This window comes from Thamnophis elegans, chromosome 3 (assembly GCF_009769535.1).
Source record: "Thamnophis elegans isolate rThaEle1 chromosome 3, rThaEle1.pri, whole genome shotgun sequence".
In the NCBI taxonomy this organism is placed as follows: Eukaryota; Metazoa; Chordata; class Lepidosauria; order Squamata; family Colubridae; genus Thamnophis; species Thamnophis elegans.
In genome coordinates this window covers 36,216,258-36,237,256 of record NC_045543.1, presented here as the reverse complement: position 1 = coordinate 36,237,256, position 20,999 = coordinate 36,216,258, and the positions used below count along the sequence as shown (strand labels likewise).

The window sequence follows — 20,999 nt, the reverse complement described above, 5'->3', positions numbered from 1 at the left end:
TCCGAATGTACAGCCTAAATGTTGGAGATGTGGTTCTCTCGATGCTACATATTATCATATATGGTGGACCTGCCAAAAGGTTAAAGCATTTTGGATAAAAATATGGTGGGTCATGCAAAATGTTTTTAAAAGAAGGATAAAGTTTAGTCCTCAGTTATTTTTACTAGGTATATGTACTGACTTTACAGTGGTAGAGACCAATTTGACTCTGCACCTGATAACTGCAGCAAGACTGTTGGTGGCGCAATATTGGAAGAAGGAAGACTTGCCTACAATTCAAGAATGGACATTGAAAGTAACAAACTTAGCTGAAATGGCTAAAATATCGGCATATCTCAAAGATCATTCAAATGAGAGATATAAACGAGACTGGAAAAAATGGATTGACTATATACAAAATAAATACGGGACTAAGAAATTCCAGTTAGCCTATGCTTAAGATCAGAAATGATTTAAATTGTTTAAAGTTAGTTCAGTAAGAAGAAGCTAAGGTCAATCTAGAATGTCATTAATTTCTTTATTTCTTTTTTCTCAATAGATTTTAGACTGTGTTAGTTAAAATTCTATACCGTGTACGGGTTCTGGGAAGTCGGGGGGGGGAAGGAGGAGGGGGGGCGGGGGGGTGGAGGGAGGGAGGGGTACACACACAAAAAAAAATTGTACTTCAATGTTTTAATGATTGACAAATGATGACATATTTGTGTTTTTTTTTTTAAAGAAAAAATAAAAAGTTCTGTTATAAAAAAAAAAAAAGAAGTAATGAATGAAAACTAATCAAGGAGAAAATCAACTTAACACTAAGGAGAAATTTTCTGACAGAACAATTAAGGACATGCATCAAGAAGTTGTGGGTGTTCCAACACTGGAGATTTTTAAAAAGAGATTGGGCAACCATTTGTCTGAAATGGTATATCAGAGGAGGACATGAAGACCTCCAAGGTCCCTACCAACTCTGTTATTCTGTTAATTATTTTAAAAACACCCAATATGAATGATGAATAAAATTAAATTACGCATGAGCAGTTACTAGAATAGCTAAGCCAATGGCCCAATATCTGTATCATTTAACTACTGGACAACGGTGCCCAGAAGATAATGTAGTTCTTGCAGGGATCCAGAGAATCTTCTGAGGAGAGCATTCCATTGCAATATGATGTAAAGTTTGTGGGATGCTCCCTCACAGAAAATCTTTCTGCAGCTTTTTCCCCTGAAGTAAACAAAAAAGCAAACCAAAAATGTAAAAATTATTAAGAATAGGTTATTTAAAGCTAAGGTTTAAAGGTTAAACTGTAGACTGCCCACTATAGACAGTAAATCACAGGTAAGGTTTTTAAAAAGGGATATTGGTTGGAGGGAGAAGGAGAGATTAGTTTTAACAACTAATTGGGAAGGATGGGGGAGTTTTACAAATCTGTCCCTCCCAGCTTTTTATTTTTTATTGAAGAAATGTGGCTTGAGGGAGGAGGAAGGAGATTAAGCAAGGGAAAGGTTCTAGGAAGCTCATCCTGAAGTTATCTTAAGGACCAATTTAGCATAGGTACAGAAAGCTTGGTAAGTAGCTGCTATTTTAGGGGTGCTGAAAATGGCAGCTGCTTCTAGGAGGCATGGGGAACAGGCCTAAGCACTACAGGGGATGGGAGAGAAAAAAGGCAGGGGAGGGCACAGCATCTGCAAATGACCACAGGAACATTTCATCTGTCATAACTTTGAAACAAGTTTGTATGTAGTTTTGGGTGTTGATCATTGTTTTGAACAGTCATTAAATGGCCTGTCATTTCTTGAGGATAACTTGTATGAATTTATCAGCCATGTAAATAATAGAAAAGTCAGAGAATCCTGGAAGCCTGCCACCAAAATAAAGGAGGCAACAGCAAACTACAGAACTAAATGTGTTTTACTAGCCAATCAGACGCAAGATCCAAACCATTCAAAATAAACTGACAAGGCAGGTCAATTAGAACGAACAATCCATCTCCCAATCAATGGACACTTCCCTACAAGCAGCCAATCACCACACAGAATTCAAACCTGCAAAGATTATAAATGCAGCAAGGTAACCCACATTCTACACCATTGCACTGATGAAATTTCTATTCGCAGTTCTTTGTATTTTGTGGAGAAGATAACAACAAGCAAAGACCTGCAAATAGAAATAGAACTACTGTGGCAAAAGAAAGCAGAGGTAGTATTAATAATAATAGGTGCAATCCCAAAGCAACTGGATCACCACTTAAACATCATTAACAGTGACAAATTCACCTTCAGTTAACTGCAAAAGGAAGCTCAAATCCTGTGATGATATCTCTAGTACCATAAAACATCAACATCTTCCTATACCAGATACTTGGGAAGGATTCAATAAGTGGATAAAAATGCCAAATCTAATCTGAATATGTCGGTAACTGTGCGATGAACCATAATGATAAAATCATAAAGTTCAAATTCTTTAATTGACAAATTAGTCTTTTTGAAAGGTATTTTTGAAATAAAAGATTCCCACAAAAATGTGAAACGCTGTATTTGTCAGACTGCCCCAGTTTGCTTTCTTAGGAAAGTAAAACCTGTGACTCCATTCAGTTGAAGCAAAGGAACTTTTACTGAATGAAATTGGTTACCACAAAGTCAGGCAGAATCTGGTGTTCCCGTGCAAAATACAAAGCTCCCAATCCCTCCCCCATGAGCAGTCCTCCTGCCAGCCAATGTGATGCCGGTATGACGTTTTGAAAAACTCTGAGGTATGAAACTGGTAACATTCCATTCTCAGGAAAACGGCCTTGAAGATCCTGATACAAGCTGGTTTGATGAACTGTCTTCTTCCCTTGTTACTTCCCTCTCCTTCATTTCCCACCATTGGATACACAGGTGTGAATACTGATATTGACAGTATTAAAATTTTGAAAACTTTTGCAGATATATGTATATGAATTCTACACAAAATATATAATAAACTATCAAATTACATTTACTTTAAAAGCTTTAATAGTGCCATAAAAAGAGTGTTGGTACTTACCTGATATGCCTCTTCTAATAGGGTGGAGATAGCATCCATGCATGGGTTGACATTGTCTGCCTTGTGATTGGACTGAATCTGATTAAAGATAGTTAAGACATGCCCCCTGTTGCTAGCCTTACCCAGCTATTCGGCAAAGAAAAAACTTAGACTCAACGTGTCTGGAGCATAACTTAAGTAAACAATAACTCATCAATTAAGTCTTAAGAAAGAATACTTCTACCATGAACAACTTGAATCATAACTCTCCTTGAGTTACAGAAACCCAAGATATCGAGGGAATATCAGAATAGGTCACAAATCAGATGAGTTAGAGAGCAGGGAGGGGATGGATGCTATCTCCAACCTATTAGAAGAGGCATATCAGGTAAGTACCAACACCCTTTCTCAATAGTAGAGATAGCATCCATGCATGGGACATACCCAAGCACTATTGTACCGATCAGAAACAGGTGTGGCCGAATGGACCGCTTGTAAGACCCTACGGCCAAAGGCCGCCTCTGCAGATGCAAATTTATCTATTTTATAGTTGATAATGAACGGGGAAGGTGAAGTCCAGGTGGCCGCCCTGTAGGTTTCATCCAGCAAAGCTTGTGTAGCCCAGGTTGCCATAGTAGCCATACTTCTGGTGGAGTGCGCAGTTATGCCTCTTGGCACCGGCTCATGCTGTGAACTATATGCCCTAGCTATGCAGCTGCGAAGCCACCTTCCGACCTAGAGTCGCTGACTAAAACGACACAAACAGCGTTTCCGACCTGCTAAAGTCAGAAGTGCAACTGATATAGACCTTAAGGGCACGTCACATATCCAGCTTGTGCCACCGTCTCACCAAGGGATGATTAGGCGAAGGGCAGAAGTTGGGCAAAACGACTCCTGCTCCCTGTGGAACCAGGAGGAAACATTTGGTGTAAAGGAAGGATCTACCCGTAGTACCACCCTGTCGGTGTGGAATGTACAAAGATCCTCCCTCACTGACAAAGTCTGCAGTTCCAAGATCCTCCTGGTGGAGGTGATGGCCACCAGGAAGGCCACATTCCACATAAGGAACTGTAGTTCTACAGAGCATAAGGGTTTTAGAGCTCATAAAACTTTAGACAAATTTCATGTGGGGTAGCGGTAAACCACTGGTGGTATCAAGTTGACCGCCCCCTTCAGGAACCTCCTCACAGTCTGGTGGTGGGATAAAGGTTGTTATCCCCCCCCCCCACAAGTCAGAATCATGGCCAGAGCGGCTACCTGCCATCTCAGTGTATTGTGTGATAACCTTTTCTCCAGCCCATCTTGGAGAAATTCCAATACCTGAGGCACAGAAGCTGTGTAGTATGGATAGTCTTGGTGCCACACCATTTGCAGAAATTACACCATGTAGCATCATATATGCGGATCGTGGAAGGCCTCCTGGAGGCCTGGTTCATGCCTATGACCCTAGAGGAAAAATTGTCCTCCATCAGAGTGTCCCGCTCAAGTGCCAGGCGGTCAGCTGGAGCCACTGAGGGTCCGGATGCTCCAGCGCTCCCTGGCTGAAGGCACCCTTGGCCTGAGGGATCCTCCAGGTTCTGGCCACCGACAAGGTCAGCGAACCAAGGCTGACACGGCCAATGAGGGGCTACCAGGATTACCTCTGCTTTTTCGGTGATCACCTTGCACAACACCCAAGGAATCAGGGGCAGCAGGGGAAACACATAAATAAGTCCGGGGGGGGGGGGAAAGACCACTGACAGCATCTGTCGCCTCCGCTCCTTGCATCCGAAACCTCGCGTAAAAGCAGGGGAGCTGTGTGTTGTGTGGGGTGGTGAACAGGTCCACAACTGGTGAGCCGAATTGATCTGAGATCTGTTGGAATAGGTGCGGATGGAGGCGCCACTCTGCATGGTCCATCTTGGCTTGGCTGAGCCAGTCGGCCCGAACATTCACCACCTCCGAGATGTGTTCTGTTGTCAAAGAAGCCAAGTGCCTCTCCACCCAAAGGTCCAGTTCCTTGGCTTTCTTCATGAGATTCTAGACCTTATGCCGCCTGAAGGTTCACGTGGGTTTTGATGGCCACGTTGTCCATCAAGACTAACATGTGTTTGGCCAGCAACAGTTCTGAGAAACCTCTGGAGGGCCAGGTGGATGGCTCTGAGTTCCAACCAGTTTATGTTGTGAGTCTTGTCCACCTGGTCCCATTGTCCCTGGGCCATTTGCGGCAGCAGATGAGCCCCCAGCCATACAGGCTGGCATCCGTGGTGACTGTCACCCTGTGAGTGACCCTGAAGTGGTAGTCCCTGGTGATGGCTGTGGTAGCCCCTGGTGATGGCGGAGGACGTCTGCGGGAGCAGGGACCTTCAACAGCGATGCACTCCTGCGAGCCTTCTGAAAGGGTAAGAGAAACCACTGTAGGTCCCTAGTATGTAAGCGTGCCCAAGGAATGATGTTGATAGCCGACACTAGTTTCCTCAGCAAGTGGCCTTGCTCTAGATATTGATCGGGATTGTAATAACATATCATCGAGGTAGCATTAGACACGCATGGACAAAGCCCTCAGATGTGCTGCCAATGCTGCCAGTACCTTGGTGAAAGCCCAGGAAGTGAAGGAAAGGCCAAATGGCAGGGCCTTGTACTGATAGTGCCGCCCCCATAACCGAATCTCAGAAACCTGCAGTGTTCATGTAGAATAGGGATGTGCAGGTAAGCCTCTGTCAAGTCAATTGATGTGAGGAGGTCACCCTCCCATACCCCTGTTAAAATAGAATGCAAAGAGTGCATTTTAAACCGCTGATATTTCAAATGACGGTTGAGCCGTTTTAGGTCTAGAATTGCTCTCCAACCACCCGAGGCCTTGGGAATAACAAAAAAAATAGAATAGAAACCCTGATGTAATTGGTCAGCCGGAACCAGTTGGACAGCCCTGATGTCCAGGAGATGTTGTATTGCTGAATTCATTAGGGTTTATCTGTCCGGATTGCAGGACACCTGGCAATGAATAAAGAAACTGAGGAAGGGTAGAGAGGAATTCTAGAGCTAAGCCTGACCTAACCGTGCGCCGTACCCAGTCATCAGAGGTAATTTTGTCCCACCGGTTTGCAAAAAAATGCCAAACGCCCTCCTGATGGGAATGGAGGTCTGATGAGACCTGTGACTTGCAGAAACCGCGATCTCCCCCTCCTCCCCCCACAGGGCTTATTGGGCAGGTGCCTCTCTAGTACCTATAGGCCTGTTGTCACTGCCTCTGGTGATAACCCCCCCCCCCCGGGCTCTGAAACCTGGGGAACCATAATTGTGGCTTCGAAAGGAGGTACCGTAGTCATGCCCGAAAGGGCTGCCTTCTGGTATACGGTGTTGTGCGGGGAGCCTCCTTCTGGGAAACTGAAGGCAAAATTTTTCTTTTATCTTTGTTCTCTGTAAGAAGTGGCTCTAGAACCTCTCCAAACAGGGAGCCACCTTTGTCGCGGGCCAATGCGAAACTCGACTTATGCCTCATGTCCGCCTGCCACTGGTGCAGCCACAGTAAATGATGGGATACAACAGAAGAGGCCATGGCCCTGGATGTAAATCTGGTGGCATTGAGGGTCACATCAGCCATAAACTGGACCACCGCCATGATCTTATTTAGGTTCTGATGGGCTCTCGAATCAGCTGCTGGGATTCTCTGCCGGAGCTGTTGGAGCCAAAAGAGGCACAACCAGGAGAAGAACGACACCATGGTGGAGGCTCGCACTGCCCAAGCCGCAGCCTGATGACAGCATTGCATTGTGAGATCAGCCCTCTTGTCCTCCGGCTTGAGGACCTCCTCCTAAGATCCTGGCATGGTGGTTGCTATGTACAGGGCCGCTACCGGAGCGCCATTTTGACAGGAGAGTAACAGCAACAAAATGGCTCTCGCACTTTTTTTTAACGGCCCTCAGGTGACAGATGCAATGGAGGCTGAGGTAGATGTGAATAAACTGCTCAGAGGCTGAGGCAATGGTAAATATAAAGCTCACAGAGGCTTAAATCAACTGCTCGCTCCCCCAGGGCTTGTCTGTCCTTGCTTGGCACTTTAAAGGCTTTTTTTTATCACTGCCGGCAAGGCCGACCACGAGGGATCAAAGGGCTGTCAGCCAGAGCCGCGTGGCAATGATCCAACCGCCTCCAAGCTCACACAGCCAAGGGAAACCTCTCTGCGCATTTCGCACTCTCCAGCCATCTCCCCATGTTGCAGACAAGCCAAGCCGAAAGCCTGAAAGCTTTTAAGTCCACGCTGACAGCCGACGTCTCAGCCGAGGCATTTCCGGCTAACTGTCAAAGTCTCTGGGTGAAATGAGGCAGCCGCGGCTTTCAGGAAATTAACAGACATGATTTTCAACCCGCAGGACAAAAACACGGGGTCTGTGCCTCATTTAATGGCATAGACAAAGAGCGCTCCACTCTCTCCTGCTCTGTCAATTGTCCGTGGGCAACCAGATGCCCCAAAGTGTGAGCAAGGGCACAGTCCCTTTTACTTCAGCCCACTGGACAGGCAGACCAAATGATTCTATCCGCCTCAATCCAGTGCAATATTATGAGACAATATAAGAAGCTATCAATTTATAGTGGTAATAATAATCATACGAAGGAGCTAACAATGACATGTCTGTCCTCTGAAGTGGACTGAGTTGAATAGCTGGGTAAGGTTAGCAACAGGGGGCGTGTCTTACTATCTTTAATCAGACTCAGTCCAATCAGAAGGCAGACAATGTCAACCGATGCATGGATACTATCTCCACCTCTATTGAGAAGGTAAATTTAAATATTGCTGTATAAGGGCACAATTCAAGGTGTTAATTATTACCGTATTTTTCAGAGTATAAGATGCACTTTTTACCCCCCTAAAAGAGGGTGATCCACACATTGCATTTTGGGTCTCTGTGTGTCACTTTTTCAGGCGGTTCCAGGCAATGGGGAGCGGCAGTGGCAGCAATGCGCGGAGGCCAAAAACGGGGTGTGAGGAGGCTGAAAATGCAACACACGTAGGCCAAAAATGTGATGCATGGAGACAGCCATCGGCAGTGATGTGCTGTGGTGACCTCCACAGCCTGGAACAGGTCTAAAATGGAGTGTTTTGAGGCAAGGCACTGAGGCAAAAATGCAAGGTATGGAGGTGGCGATGGACTGTGGTGATCCCCGCAGCCTGGAATATCTGATTGGAGGTATTCCAGGAGGCCGATCCAACTGCCAATCAGCTGCTTGTGCTGAATCAAGCTGAGATAACGTGCTGAAGCTAACTTTGCTATTTGCTGCAACGACGCTAGCCAGATGAATACCTGGTAGGCAGAGGCAGAATTTTTTTTTTGTTTTCCTCCCCCAAAACTAATGTGCATCTTATACTCTGGAGCATCTTATACTCTGAAAACATTTAAATCCCTAAATGGCACAGGATCAAATTATTTACAATAGCAACTCTCTCTAAAGCCATCTGCCCATCTTACCAGATTGGATAGAGGGGGCCTGCTCTTTTAAATGTTGCCATCTTATGGGATCTAGGAAATGTGTCTTTTCTTTAGCAGCCTCTGCCCTATGGAAGACTTTTCTCCCTGGCGTTTCTAGTTATCACATGCCAAAACAATGCTAAGGAACTGGAAAGAGTACAGAGAAGAATGTAGCAAAGAGTATAAGGTGCTTGGAAGTTAAATTCCATATATAAAGAACAGATATAGAAATTGGACATGTTTTACCTAAAGAACAGCTTGTCTCCTGAATTTGTGGATGTTCCATAATGGAGGGTTTTAAGGAAAAAAATGCCATTTATCCACAATATTGTGAGGATTCCTGTTCTGTGCAGAGGGTTGGAAGGGACTAGTCCAAGCCTCTGCACAGAACAGGAATCCTCACAATATTGTTTGCTTCAACTCATATAATTGTAAGGTTGGAAGGGACTAGTTCCAACTTTACAATTATATGAGTTGAAGCAAACTGATTTTAATACAGTTTTTTTTCTAATATGCACTGTATATAGCCATCTCTGTCCCTCTCAACATGGGTTCATCCACCATTTTGGCACACCTTTTCTCTTTCTCAAAGCAGCTCTCAAATTTCTTTGATCAATGGGGATTTAAGTATTTTGTGTCCTCTGAAGAGAGAGCCTGCACCAGTTCCTGAGCTATATTGGTACTGAGTGCTTCTTTGGACTACATTTTCCATATGTCAGTCTCTACCAAAGGGAAATTTCCCTGTCCTCTGGTTTTCCCTTCTCTTGAAGAGCTTTATCTGTGCTGTTCAGAAAATTATTATTTTCCTCATGTGTTGTAGCATAGCATTAATTTACTCTTCCAATACAATAGCACTTGTAGCAGAAAGAAAAACACATTTGCTGATCATGATATTTCCTTTGCTGTTCATGTGGTTTGCAACCTCCCCACTGAGCATTCTAACCAAATTCACAATGTTTTTTCCATGTAAATTGCCCTGGTTCTAAGTTTCCAGAAATCATCTTTCTGAACTAGAACAAAAAAGAGTAAAAAGAGAAGGAGGATCATCTCCCCTTTCCTCCCACACAAAACTCCCTTGGTAAAGTCCTGTTTATTATCATTGTTCACTTACTCACTGAGATACTATGAAAACTGAATTTCTTGCACATTAGCAAGAGTAATACTCCAATCAATCCATCAGTCAATCAGGGAGGCAAACACACACACACACAGACACATTTTAAAAATACAATAAATATATAGGAACCACAGGCTTGCACAGATACCCAACATCCCTGCACTTCAAGCTGCATCACACACCTTTATGTGTTCATGTAGTTGGGCTTCATGTTGACGAGAAAGTTGTTCATGCTGTCTCTGGAATTCTGCTATGAGGATCTGTCTCTGGATTTGTTGTTTTTGTTTGAGGGCTAACAATTCCTGTTGGAGCTGCTGTTCGCGTAATGTAGGTTCAGTCACTGATATGGAGAATTGATGATCCAAGTGAAAATCCATAGGTGAAACTTGCATAGGTACTGTTGCAGACACATCAACTACAAAAAAAGAAAAAGTCCATTCACCTGCAATTATTATTCAGTAAGCTACAAAATATTTGCCTTATGACTTATATTAAATAGTGGTGTCTAGAATTTGAAAACCTAACAGTGTATAATAGTGTAAAAATTTCACACTAAAGCCTATTTTCTGTCTTTTTTTCCACTTTTATTGTTATAAATCTTGATATTCTATTTTACTTTTATTTTAATGTTCACTTCAATAAAATTTATGCAATGCAGTTATAAATTATTAACATTATATTATTTATAAAGCTTAAAGTATTGAAAATAATTTTATTAATATTAATCACATTTTAGAATGTCAATATTACAAGCATAAAATTATTTAACTTTTTATCTAATTGAAAATAGCATTTAAAAAAAGCTGCTGCATTTCCCATAACAGAGTAGATACATTGACAGTATTTTTGATCTGAAGTCTGTTTTTTCAAATATTAAGTTTTTGTCAAGAGTTAGCTGCTCTTTCACCTAGTTACTTCTTCGCTCTCAGCTTGACAACAACCGCCAGGGAGGTGGTTGGAATGTCAGGGATGGGGATGGAATGCCAAGAGTCTGTTTGCAGATCTTGAGACCCTGCTGCCACCCCCCAATATCACACTGTGCAGGTGTTTTGAATGTAGACAACTTTTATAGGTAATTCATTCCCACATTCGCACAGATAGCACGGCCTATCACAAACCTGTTAAAAGGGTGGGGGGAGCCGAGATCAAGTCAACCCTTGAATTGGACTGTTGAATGCCAAGCAGCTTTTGAAAAACTAGAGACTTTTTGCCGTTGAGCCAGTCTTGAAACACTGAACCCAGATAAGCTATTCGTGATCCAGGCAGATGGTAGTGACGTGGCAGCGGGGGCGGTATTATTGCAGAGAAATGAAACAGAAGAATTGCAGCCTTGTGCCTATACATCTCAGGAACTGTCTGACACTCAGAGGTAGTGGGCAATCTGGGAGAAGGAGGTTTATGCCATCCGCTGGGCCCTCCTCACCTGGAGGTAGTTGTTAGAGGGTAACAAAATCCCATTTAAAGTATTGGACTGATCACAAAAATCTGATAGCACTGAGGGTCCCAAGGTCTGGTGTGCCCAGTACTTTAACCATTTCAAGTTCACTCTGCCCTATTTTCCAGGGGAGGGGGAATTTCCTAGTAGATGCTCTCTCGCTCCTGCCTCAGTATAGAAGAACTAAAGATATTGTTAATTCTATCATCCCATCCAAACAACTTGTAGTGCCAGCACGTATGAGCCAGCCCTAGAAGAGCCCCCCTGGGTCAGGAGGAGACTCACTGACCTTGCAACTGAAAGAAATCCTGGATGAGTGATCTCAAAACCATGAGTGATTTGATGCTAAAGCAAGGCTTAGAATGGAAGGGGAATAAAGTATATGTCCCAGATAGTCAGAGAATTATGGTCTACAAAGAAGTCATGATGTGAAGCCAGCAGGGCATTTTGGGTTTGTAAAAACCTTGCATTTTGTAAAAAGACAGTGGTCAGGCCTGCAGCCGATTCCTTTTAGGATCTTTGGCCTGCCACACACTCTATTATTTTACTATGCTTTTTCATTAGTGGGTAATTGGGAGGGGGAATAGTAAGGAGTAGAATGTGTTGTTGTCAAAATAAAAAATTCCTTTCTAGAAGCCCAAGGTTATCTTTTGTCTCTGCACCTCTGAGCCTGATTGGAACTGGATGGGTGGAACTGCCAATGTGGCAGTGGAAGATTGGACCATGTGATGAACTTGTGGGTACGGGGGCAAGATCATGAACTTTCAACTGGGTGAGGAAACCCAGAAAGCTCAGATTCGGGTTTCCACAGATGTGCCAACATGTCTCTCTTAATAAATTGGAAGTTGCCTTGGACTCTAATTTTGGATGATATTTTGAATGCTGACAACAGTTTTGATGGGCGAGAATGAAGAAGGACATAGAAGCCTATGTGTGAGTTGTCCTGTAAGCGCATCTATGAAGTGCTTTCCCAGGAAAACCCCTGGACTGCTACAGCCAATAGCCAACCCACCATTCCTAAGAATGGCAGGAACACTATAATATGAACCGTTGTAAACCTGTTCTCAAAACAGGCACATTTCATACCGTCCCCAAAGCTCCCTTCAGCCTGGGTCTTAGCAAAAATGTTTATGCAACATATGAACAGGCTGCATGAGATCCCAAGGTTGACTATAAGAGCCAAAATAGTGCAGTGGTTCAAATGCAGTATTGGAGGCTACTTCTGCTGACTGCCAGCAATTTGGCAATTTGAATCTCATCAGGCTCAAGGTTGACTCAGTCTTCCATCCTTCTGAGGTCAGTAAAATCAGGACCCAGATTGTTGAGGGCAGTATACTGACACTGTAAACAGCTTATATAGGGCTGTAAAGCATTGTGAAGTGGTATATAAGTCTAACTGCTATTGCTATCTCAGACCTGGGGGTACAGTTTACTGCAATGTTCTGGCAGGAATTTTTGAAGATAGGTTCATTCCAAGGGCTTAACTCTACCTTTCATCCTACTACTAATGGAGTGGCAGAGAAAGCTAATTCAATGGTGGAACAATACCTAAGATCAATGGTGGAATGTAGCTGGTTCGCATTGGTTCATTAGAACTGCTAGCTAACTTTTTGTGCAGTTTGGCGAACCGACTGAATCCGTGGAGCCTGGGGGAGGAGGAGAGAAGGGTCTCTCTCTCTGATCTGTGGTTTATGGGCCTGACTCTGACAGCCACCTTCACCAAGGCCATGGCACATATCCCCTTTGTGAGCAGGAGGGGGCTTGCCTGCTCTCCCAATGGGGAGACCCACTTTCCCCAGAGACAAGCACTTCTCCCGGGGCTCAATTGGTCACATCCCTGCGTGGGCTGGGGGGCCTCGAACACTGACCACCACTTCCTCCCGCTCAACACCTCAGGATTGGGAGTGGGACTGGCTCCTGGCCCCCAAGGAGTGCTACTGCTGATGTGGTGGCTCCATTCCATGGCTGACTTCCTCACGCAGGGATGGCGTTAGGATACCGCCAACAGACAAACAGCGAACGGATTGTGTCCTTCACCAAAAGGGAACTTTTCCCTCTGATATTATTCTTATGAAGGCTAATTCCTCACCACACACATGATTTTATCCTTTCAGGGGTCTGCCGGAGGCCACCCTGCAAATAAAATGGCCTTTTACCACACTTCCCCTTTGAGCGAAGCTCAGTGTCAGCCTCTGCTTCGCTTGCTTGCTATTGGCTGCCATAGAAACAGGGAGGGTGGGGGCATGGTATTGCGAAAGGGAGTTCTGTTCTCACCATTCTCTGCACATGCTGATGGCTAATGTTTGGTCTTGGTCAAGGCCAACTGTCTCGCATACCAACCTGATGAGGTCCTTTGAAGATGTACCCCACATGACACCTTAGGGAAATGCAGGTTGGACACTGGGCTGGGGTAACTGGAGGGAGGGGGCTGGGCAATCATTTGATATGTACATGTTCGCGCCTTTCTGGCTCAGATCTTGCTTTCCTTTTTGCTGCTTTCAATTCATATCTAGTAAAAGTACTTTATCTCTATTCAAATGGAGTTGAGGTTTTTCTTGATTGCCCTGAGGAAACGTTTTGATGATCCCCTCCTAAATCAAAAGGCGAGAAGCAGAATGAAACCTTTAACCTAGGAGGGGAGGCCTGAGGCTGAGTAAACACAGGAGTTTTGTGAGCTGTTTGTGCATATGTGAGGGGAGTTCTGAGTAGGCACCAAAAGCAGGAAAGCAGGGGCATTGGGAGCCCAATTGCTACACTAGACATGGCCCAAAACTGACCCTGGCCGGTAGGGAAGAACCTGTCTGGCAGCTAGGGAGATGCTGTGAAACTGGCCTGGAAGGTGTGGAAGGTGATGATGTCCTTCCTCCAGGCCAGGAGGAGAATGAACCCTCCTCTTCCATAGGAGAAAGTGAAACTGATTGAGATGATGGCCACTTGGTGAGTCCCCGATTGGGCCCCATGACCATCCCAGTAAAATTAAAAGCGCCATAAACTGGAGCCCAGTTGTCCTGTTTGTGCAGCCGCAGAGACCACCAGGAAAACCCCAAGGATTTCTTTGAAGTGTTGCCCGACCTGGGGTCCCGTGAAAGGGAATATCAATGGATTTTATTGTCGAGCTACCAGAAAGTCTTGGAAATATCGTGATTTGGGTGATCACTGATCTGTTCTCCAAACAGGTCCACTTTGTACCTTGTTTCAAGATCCCATCAGCAAAGTCGTTAGCTAAATTGTTTATTTTACATGTATATAAGATTACATGGAGTTCCTGAACGCATTATTTTGGACAGAGGGGTCCAATTCACCTCCCTCTTTTGGAAAGAGTTTCTGAAATTAATAGGCTCTGCCCAGGGACTAAGCTCCACCCACCATCTGCAGACAAATGGGGCCTGTGAGAGGACTAACTCCGTTCTGGAGCAGTACCTTAGGAGTTATGTCAATTATCAACAGGATAATTGGGCTGACCTTTTGCCACATGCAGAGGTGGCGTACAATAATTCAGTACATAGCAGTACCGGAATGACCCCTTTTAAAGTTGTGTTTGGACTTTGTGCCCATTCCTGAATTGCCTCAAGAGAAGTTGCAGATTTTGTCCTTGTCCGAGTGGAGTAATCAACTTCAACGATTTTGGCTGATGACCCACAAGGCCTTAGATGCGGCTCACCATTGTCAAAATTATAAATCCTGTATCAGTGAAATTGGAACTGCCAAAGGCCCTTAAGAAGGATTAACCTGTGTTTCATGTAAACTTACTGAAACCAGAACACACTTCTGCCACGCGTCCACCCTAACTCTCACCCCGTTCCCCTCCTGATTGAAGAAGAGCAACATTTTGAAGTTAAAGAAATCTTGGATTCCAGGAAACATAGAGGTCACATCCAATATTTTGTGTCCTGGAAACATTTTCCCCCTTCCCAGGCTGAATGGGTGAACAAATCCGATGTTAGAGCTCCCAGACTTTTACAGAAATTCTATGCCAAGTATCCTGATAAACCTTGCATTTTATATGTTATTGCTTGTTATTGGGTTGTTTTTTTTGTTATTTCTCCAGGGGTGATGTCTTTTCTGAAGGAGAGCCGGATGTCAGGGTCTGCTTCGTTTGCTTGCTATTGGCTGCCATAGAAATGGGGAGGGTGGGGCATGGTATTGGGAAAGGGAGTTTTGTTCTCACTATCCTCTGCGCATGCTGATGGCTGATGTTTGGACTTGGTCAAGGCCAACCCTCTCGCATACCAGCCTAATGAGGTCCTTTGAAGATGCACCCCACATGACACCTTAGGGAGTTGCAGATTGGACACTGGGCTGGGGTAACTTGAGGGAGGGGACTGGGCAATCATTTGATATGCACGTGTTCGCGCCTTTCTGGCTCAGATCTTGCTTTCCTTTTTGCTGCTTTCAATTCTTATCTATTCAATTCACTTCCTCCATTTCACAATCCCAAATTTTCCAATTGTGCTGTACTGAACATTTCTCTTCCTAAGGTGATAGGAATATTAGGAAGGAAGCAGGAGAAGTTTTTATATCTCACTTTGTATCAATTTTTCAATCTCAAAAACTATAAAATGTTTGATCATCAACTCCCAGAATTCTCCACCAGCATTTCCTGGTTTGAAACCAGACTCTACTTGTTTTAGTGTGAGTGATCAAAAAGGTAGGAATATAATATAGTAGTTGCTTACTATATCATTACCTTCAAATTATTCCTTGCCTGAAAAGAATAGATTCGGGCCATACCATAATCATCATGCAGATAAATATCCATTTATTTAAGAAAAAGGATACCCTGTTCCAAAATAGAATGAAATGAATTTTGATGACAATGCATCCAGCTGGTTAACCAAGATTATTACCTATTTTTAAATTATAAAGCGTATTAAGTAACACTTCTGTTATCAGCTGATACTCTCTGGAGTTTCCCAAGACCTTTTATAGCTGCTGCAATGTTGGCTACCTCTTGTTTCTTTCCAGGATGGAACAATGATGCAGCTTGATCATATAGGCCCTGAATTTAATGCATGTGTGGTCCAGCCAACTGTATTACTTCTGCTGTGAATCACCCAATTTAGAACAAAGAGAACATAGAATAATAGATTTGGAAGGGACCTCAGAGGTCTTCTAGTCCAACTCCCTGCTGGAGTAGGAGCCCCTCAAATATTAGAACAGTGCTATTTTATTGTGAGTTGAGGAGATGTTTGGCAAGATTAATTAAATGGAAAAAAGGGCATGGTTGAATTTTGAATTTGCTTTTTAAATCCTGTCAGCACTTCTCTAAATAAAAAATGAAAGACCATTAAAAAGATAACATATTGTAGAGCAGTTTGACACAATCTCAAATTTTTCAATAGAAAGAACATATAAAAAAGGCATGAATGACTTTCCTACCTTTCTGTACTTGACTAGGTTAATGAAAAGTAAATTTTTCAGCTCTCTTCCTCTGCTTTTTGTACCCTGGTGCCTCCACCTTTCTGTCTTAATGTAGCTGCTTAATGATTTCTGCTGCCATTGCTTGTCAATCACATGGATATATTTACGTGATGTTTTCCCACATAACCCTCACTGTGAGATAGGCTATGCCATCATTGTCAATAAACCAAAAAGTAGAGAAAAATAAAGTGGATAAAAATGAAATAAAGGCATATGACAAGGCAGTCAGCACCCCTTCTCCTTTAGAAGGTCATCATTCTCACAAATGATTTATTTATGTTGTTAGATTTATTGTCTTCATTACTTTATACGGAACTAAAAAGTGATTTGGCCTGGTAGAGAGTGACTGGTCACTCAGCCATTTTTCAAGCCTAGGTTTAATTATGTGGGGTTCTCACCAAAGTTTTACTTTTTGGGAAGAACATTGTCCCAAGAGTTCTCTTTTGGATTTGCTAGCTGGACAGCTGATGTTTTTATCCAATACATTGCACTATTAGAAATACCATATATCTGTGTTGCAAAGCATAGATGATTAAAAATATCACTGTCAATAGTAGTATACTTTTTTTAAGGCATATTGATATTTGAAAATAATACGGGTAGGAAAGAATCAGAACCATTTTGCACCACAGAAGATTTATTCAAACCTATACACAAGAATCTAGTCAGCTGTCACCATAAATAAGAAGAAATTTCACCTCATCCAAGTTTCATCCATTCACAACTGATGAAGCTTCTTAGATGAGAAATGAAATTTCTTCTTCCTCAAATAAAGAACAGTCCAGTTGCCTTTTGAAAGGGAAAAAAGCACCTTTGAGACAACTATGACCTGGATAATGTGAGAATCTCCACATATATTTAATCTTTATTGTCATTTACCTATATGCACAACAGACACATTAAAATGAAATTCCAATGCCTTGCTCTCAAAAGAAGAAATGCTTCCCACTGAAAAATGTCACCATCCCAGGATAACAATATAGTAATAGCAGCAGCATCAAAATTGCCAAGTTATACAAAATGACATTAATCACAGTCTGATCTCTCTATAGCAAGGGAAAACCTGATCACGTCATGTGATGTCACATGACATACTCAAATCCCTTCCGGGCATTCCCCAGAGTGTCAGAATACCGAGTCCTGAGAGATGTATTTAGTAAAAAAGGATCAGATGCTCCCCTCCCCCAAATACACGGACTGTCCTATTGAGATCATCCCAGAGGCCAAGCTACCAAAATCGAAATTCAACTTGATGATCCCCAGTAAGTTGGATGAGCTATGTCTCTTTATCAACAAGAACTTAGCCTGGAACTTTATCTAACAGGCACAATCCAGAGTGGCTGCCTCAGTCCTGTTTAGGGAGAAAAAGGACAGGCCTCTTCATTTCTATGTAGACTGTTGTGAGCTCAATGCTGTGTGCTGGGGGAAAAAAAGATGTACCCTTCTCCTAATGAAGGACATGTTGGCTCATTTGGCAAAGAGGAGGATTTTCACAAAACTGGACCTGCAAGATGTGTACTATCACATCAGAATTAGAGAGGGAGTTCCAATCATGTTTTAATGTTTACTTTATAAATTTTCAAAGAACTCAATAGATATTTCCCAGCATCCAATCATCTGTTAAGATAAAGTCAAGGTCAAGTAGGTTCCAGATATTTTTTACTTTCTCTCATCATTATCCTTTAAATTCTATATGTTGCAGTAATCTTCTTCCACCAGTAGATGGGTCCTCTGCTCCCTATTCCAATGTTCAACTAAGTATAAAAGTCAAAAACAGCTGATTGTCACCCAGTTGGGGGGGGGTAAAGATTTTGATTTAGAAAAGCAATATTCAATTTTCACAATGTTATTTGGCTTTTCCAAGCTTTCTGCAGTTTAAATAATCTTTTAGGTTTTTCTTTTACTTCTCAGTCTTTAATCTTCCTCTTTAGTTTCTTTAATCTTTAATTCTCCATAAATACAATCACTACTTTCTTAGTGTTTGGAGTTCAGTTTTTGAAGCTTTTAACTTGGGTTAAATCTCTAAGATTGAAGTTGGAAATTTTCTCACCCAGTTTCACTGCTCTGTCCATGTATTGCTCTGGCACAAAATCTTAATGTCCCGGTTATCCCAGCTAGTGACTGACCAAAAATGGCCATTGTTCCTGCTGCTGTTCAGAAGAGCTTTCTTCGGCTCAATGAGGAAATTGCGAATTCCTCGCGATCGATGAAGTGTCTCTCCTTTCTTCACCACCCCTCCAGGGTGGCTTAACCCTGCAGGGTCTCCCAACAAGCAATTGCCGGCTACATTTCACGGAGCCTGGCGGAGCTCCACTATTTTCCAGCCATTCTCACTGCAACGTCAATCAGATGTTGAAGAGCTTTAAGGATTACAAATTCGGGAAATTTAGAGACATAACCCTGAGACCGATTTTTAAAAAAAATTAATAAGGTTTTATTGGTGTCTATAAAAACTGAGATATTGGGAATTTGGTGGAATTTGAATAATTTAAAATATTAAAATATTAGTGATCTCATAGGGGTCAATAAACACATTGTAAGACATGTACCGTATTTTTGGAGTATAAGATGCTCCGAGTATAAGACACACTTAGCTTTTGGGGAGGAAAACAAGAAAAAAAATCTGCCTCTGCTTCCCAGCAATTTGCCTCCTTGCAGCAAACAGCAAAAAGCCTGTTTTAGTTTAGCCTGATTAGCCCAAGGGGAAAAAAATCTGCCTCCTTGCAGCAAACAGTGTGTTTCAGTTTTAATTTCAGCACAGCCTGATCAGCATAAGCAGCTGATTGTCAGTTGGATTGGCCTCCCAACAATCAGCTGTTAAAGGCTGCAGGGATTGCCATAGCCTATTGCCACCTCTGTATGCTCCGTATTCAGCCTCCACATGCCTCTGCCCATTCCAGGTGGCGGGGATCAGAATAAGATGTGCAGAGGCCAAAAATGGGGCATGTGGAGGTGGCGACAGGCAATGCCAATCCCTGCAACCTGAAACAGCTGGTGGTCAGGAGGCCAATCCAACCGACAATCAGCTGCTTGTACTAATCAAGCTATGCTGAAGCTGAAGCTGAAACAGGCTGTTTACTGTTTGCTGCAAGGAGGCAAGTTGCTGGGAGGCAGAGGCCAAAGAGTGGGGGCCGGCAGGTGGGCAGGACTACATTTGGTGTATAAGATACACCCACATTTTCACCCTCTTTTACGGGGGGAGGTGCGTCTTATACTCCAAAAAATACAGTAATTGATGTTTAAATATATCTTTGGAGAAAGTGATAAAGAATCATTGTGAGAGAATACTACTGTTTAAAAATAAAGAGATGCATATGGAAGAACCCCAATAAGTACGGGGGATATAAATTGGGAAAATAAAACATATACCAAAAAAATCTAGTAATTCAAAATCCCCATTATTTTTAGATTCTTGAAATATTTTCAATCTTATTCTTGATTTTTCCCTTACCATATATATTTCAACATTAATTTGTTCAATTCATTAAATAATTTTTTATCTAACATTATAGGAATTGCAACAAAAAAATTAGTTTTGGCCATGTATTCATTTTTATAGTAGCTATTCTTCCTATCATTGATAATTGGTTCTTCCATTTCTCCAAATACTGCTTAAAATTATGTTAGGGCTTATTTTCTGACTGAGTCTTATTTTCAGGGAAACACAGTGTAAGATTCATAATAGGGAAAAAGAACTATAGTGGCAATTTTAATATGAAACGCAAAGGGGATATATTGAATTTGAATAATGACTCACCATAAAAAGCAAGTGATAAGATTTTCAAGAATAATAAATAAATGTAATACACTAGAGCATGTGACTGTTACAGTCAAAACAAAAACCTGTAAATAGATCTTTGGACTTCTGTGAATTCTATGTAATACATCTTTATACAAGCAGAGCTTCTGATCTCCTAGGTTTCTGAGACTACCACAGAGAATAATCACAATTCCATCTTACTGCCTAACTGAAGGTCAAGATGATAGTACTGAATAAATATTAAAGACTACTGCACCAAGCAAAGGGCACTAAGACATGAGAGAAAAAACTCTAATGGAGCCATCATAACTCTTCTAAAATAACTATAAGGTGGAAACTGGCTTGACACTAATTCACGGATAAGGCTAATTCATGCCTTAGAATGGTAACAAATTCTTTGAAAAAGTGATAAATTGAGCTTCTTATAAAATCCTTGAAACTCAACAAATCAACAAATGTATACGGATTAAAAAGTCCTTCAAACCTGAGATGTTTGCATGAATGTGCTCAGGAATCCAGGAAAAGGGATATTAAGACAATATTCTGGCTCATATCAACCACATACAGGTAGTCCTCGACTCACAACTACAATTCAGATTGAAAATTCCATTACTAAACAATGCCAGACCTCCCAGTTTTTTTTATCATCCACAAAAATTTAATAAAGAATCAGTCCCATTATCCAGATCATTATAGTTGAAGATTATTTGTCCTATGACAAATTCCTGCAAAATCCCACTAGTTCCTGTTTTCCATCTAATGTTGAGCTACTAATCTGAATCTTATTAAAGTTGGCTAGTCAACTGTGTGCGCATCTTACTGTAGTGCTA

General features: G+C 42.4%; 1 protein-coding gene across 7 annotated transcripts in view; it reads right to left on the bottom strand.

The window, feature by feature from the left end:
• The window catches only part of HDAC4 (histone deacetylase 4), a 286,678-nt gene that overhangs the window by 198,832 nt on the left and 66,847 nt on the right, over nt 1–20,999 (bottom strand). For 3 of the 7 annotated variants that reach the window (XM_032214587.1, XM_032214586.1, XM_032214591.1), the window contains one exon: nt 9,736–9,968. In XM_032214587.1, coding sequence (XP_032070478.1) covers nt 9,736–9,968 — 233 coding nt within the window. Of the gene's footprint in view, nt 1–9,701; nt 9,969–15,675; nt 15,763–18,459; nt 18,770–20,999 lie in introns of those variants that run through there. The other 4 variants (XM_032214590.1, XM_032214588.1, XM_032214592.1 and 1 more) reach the window with 4 other exon arrangements.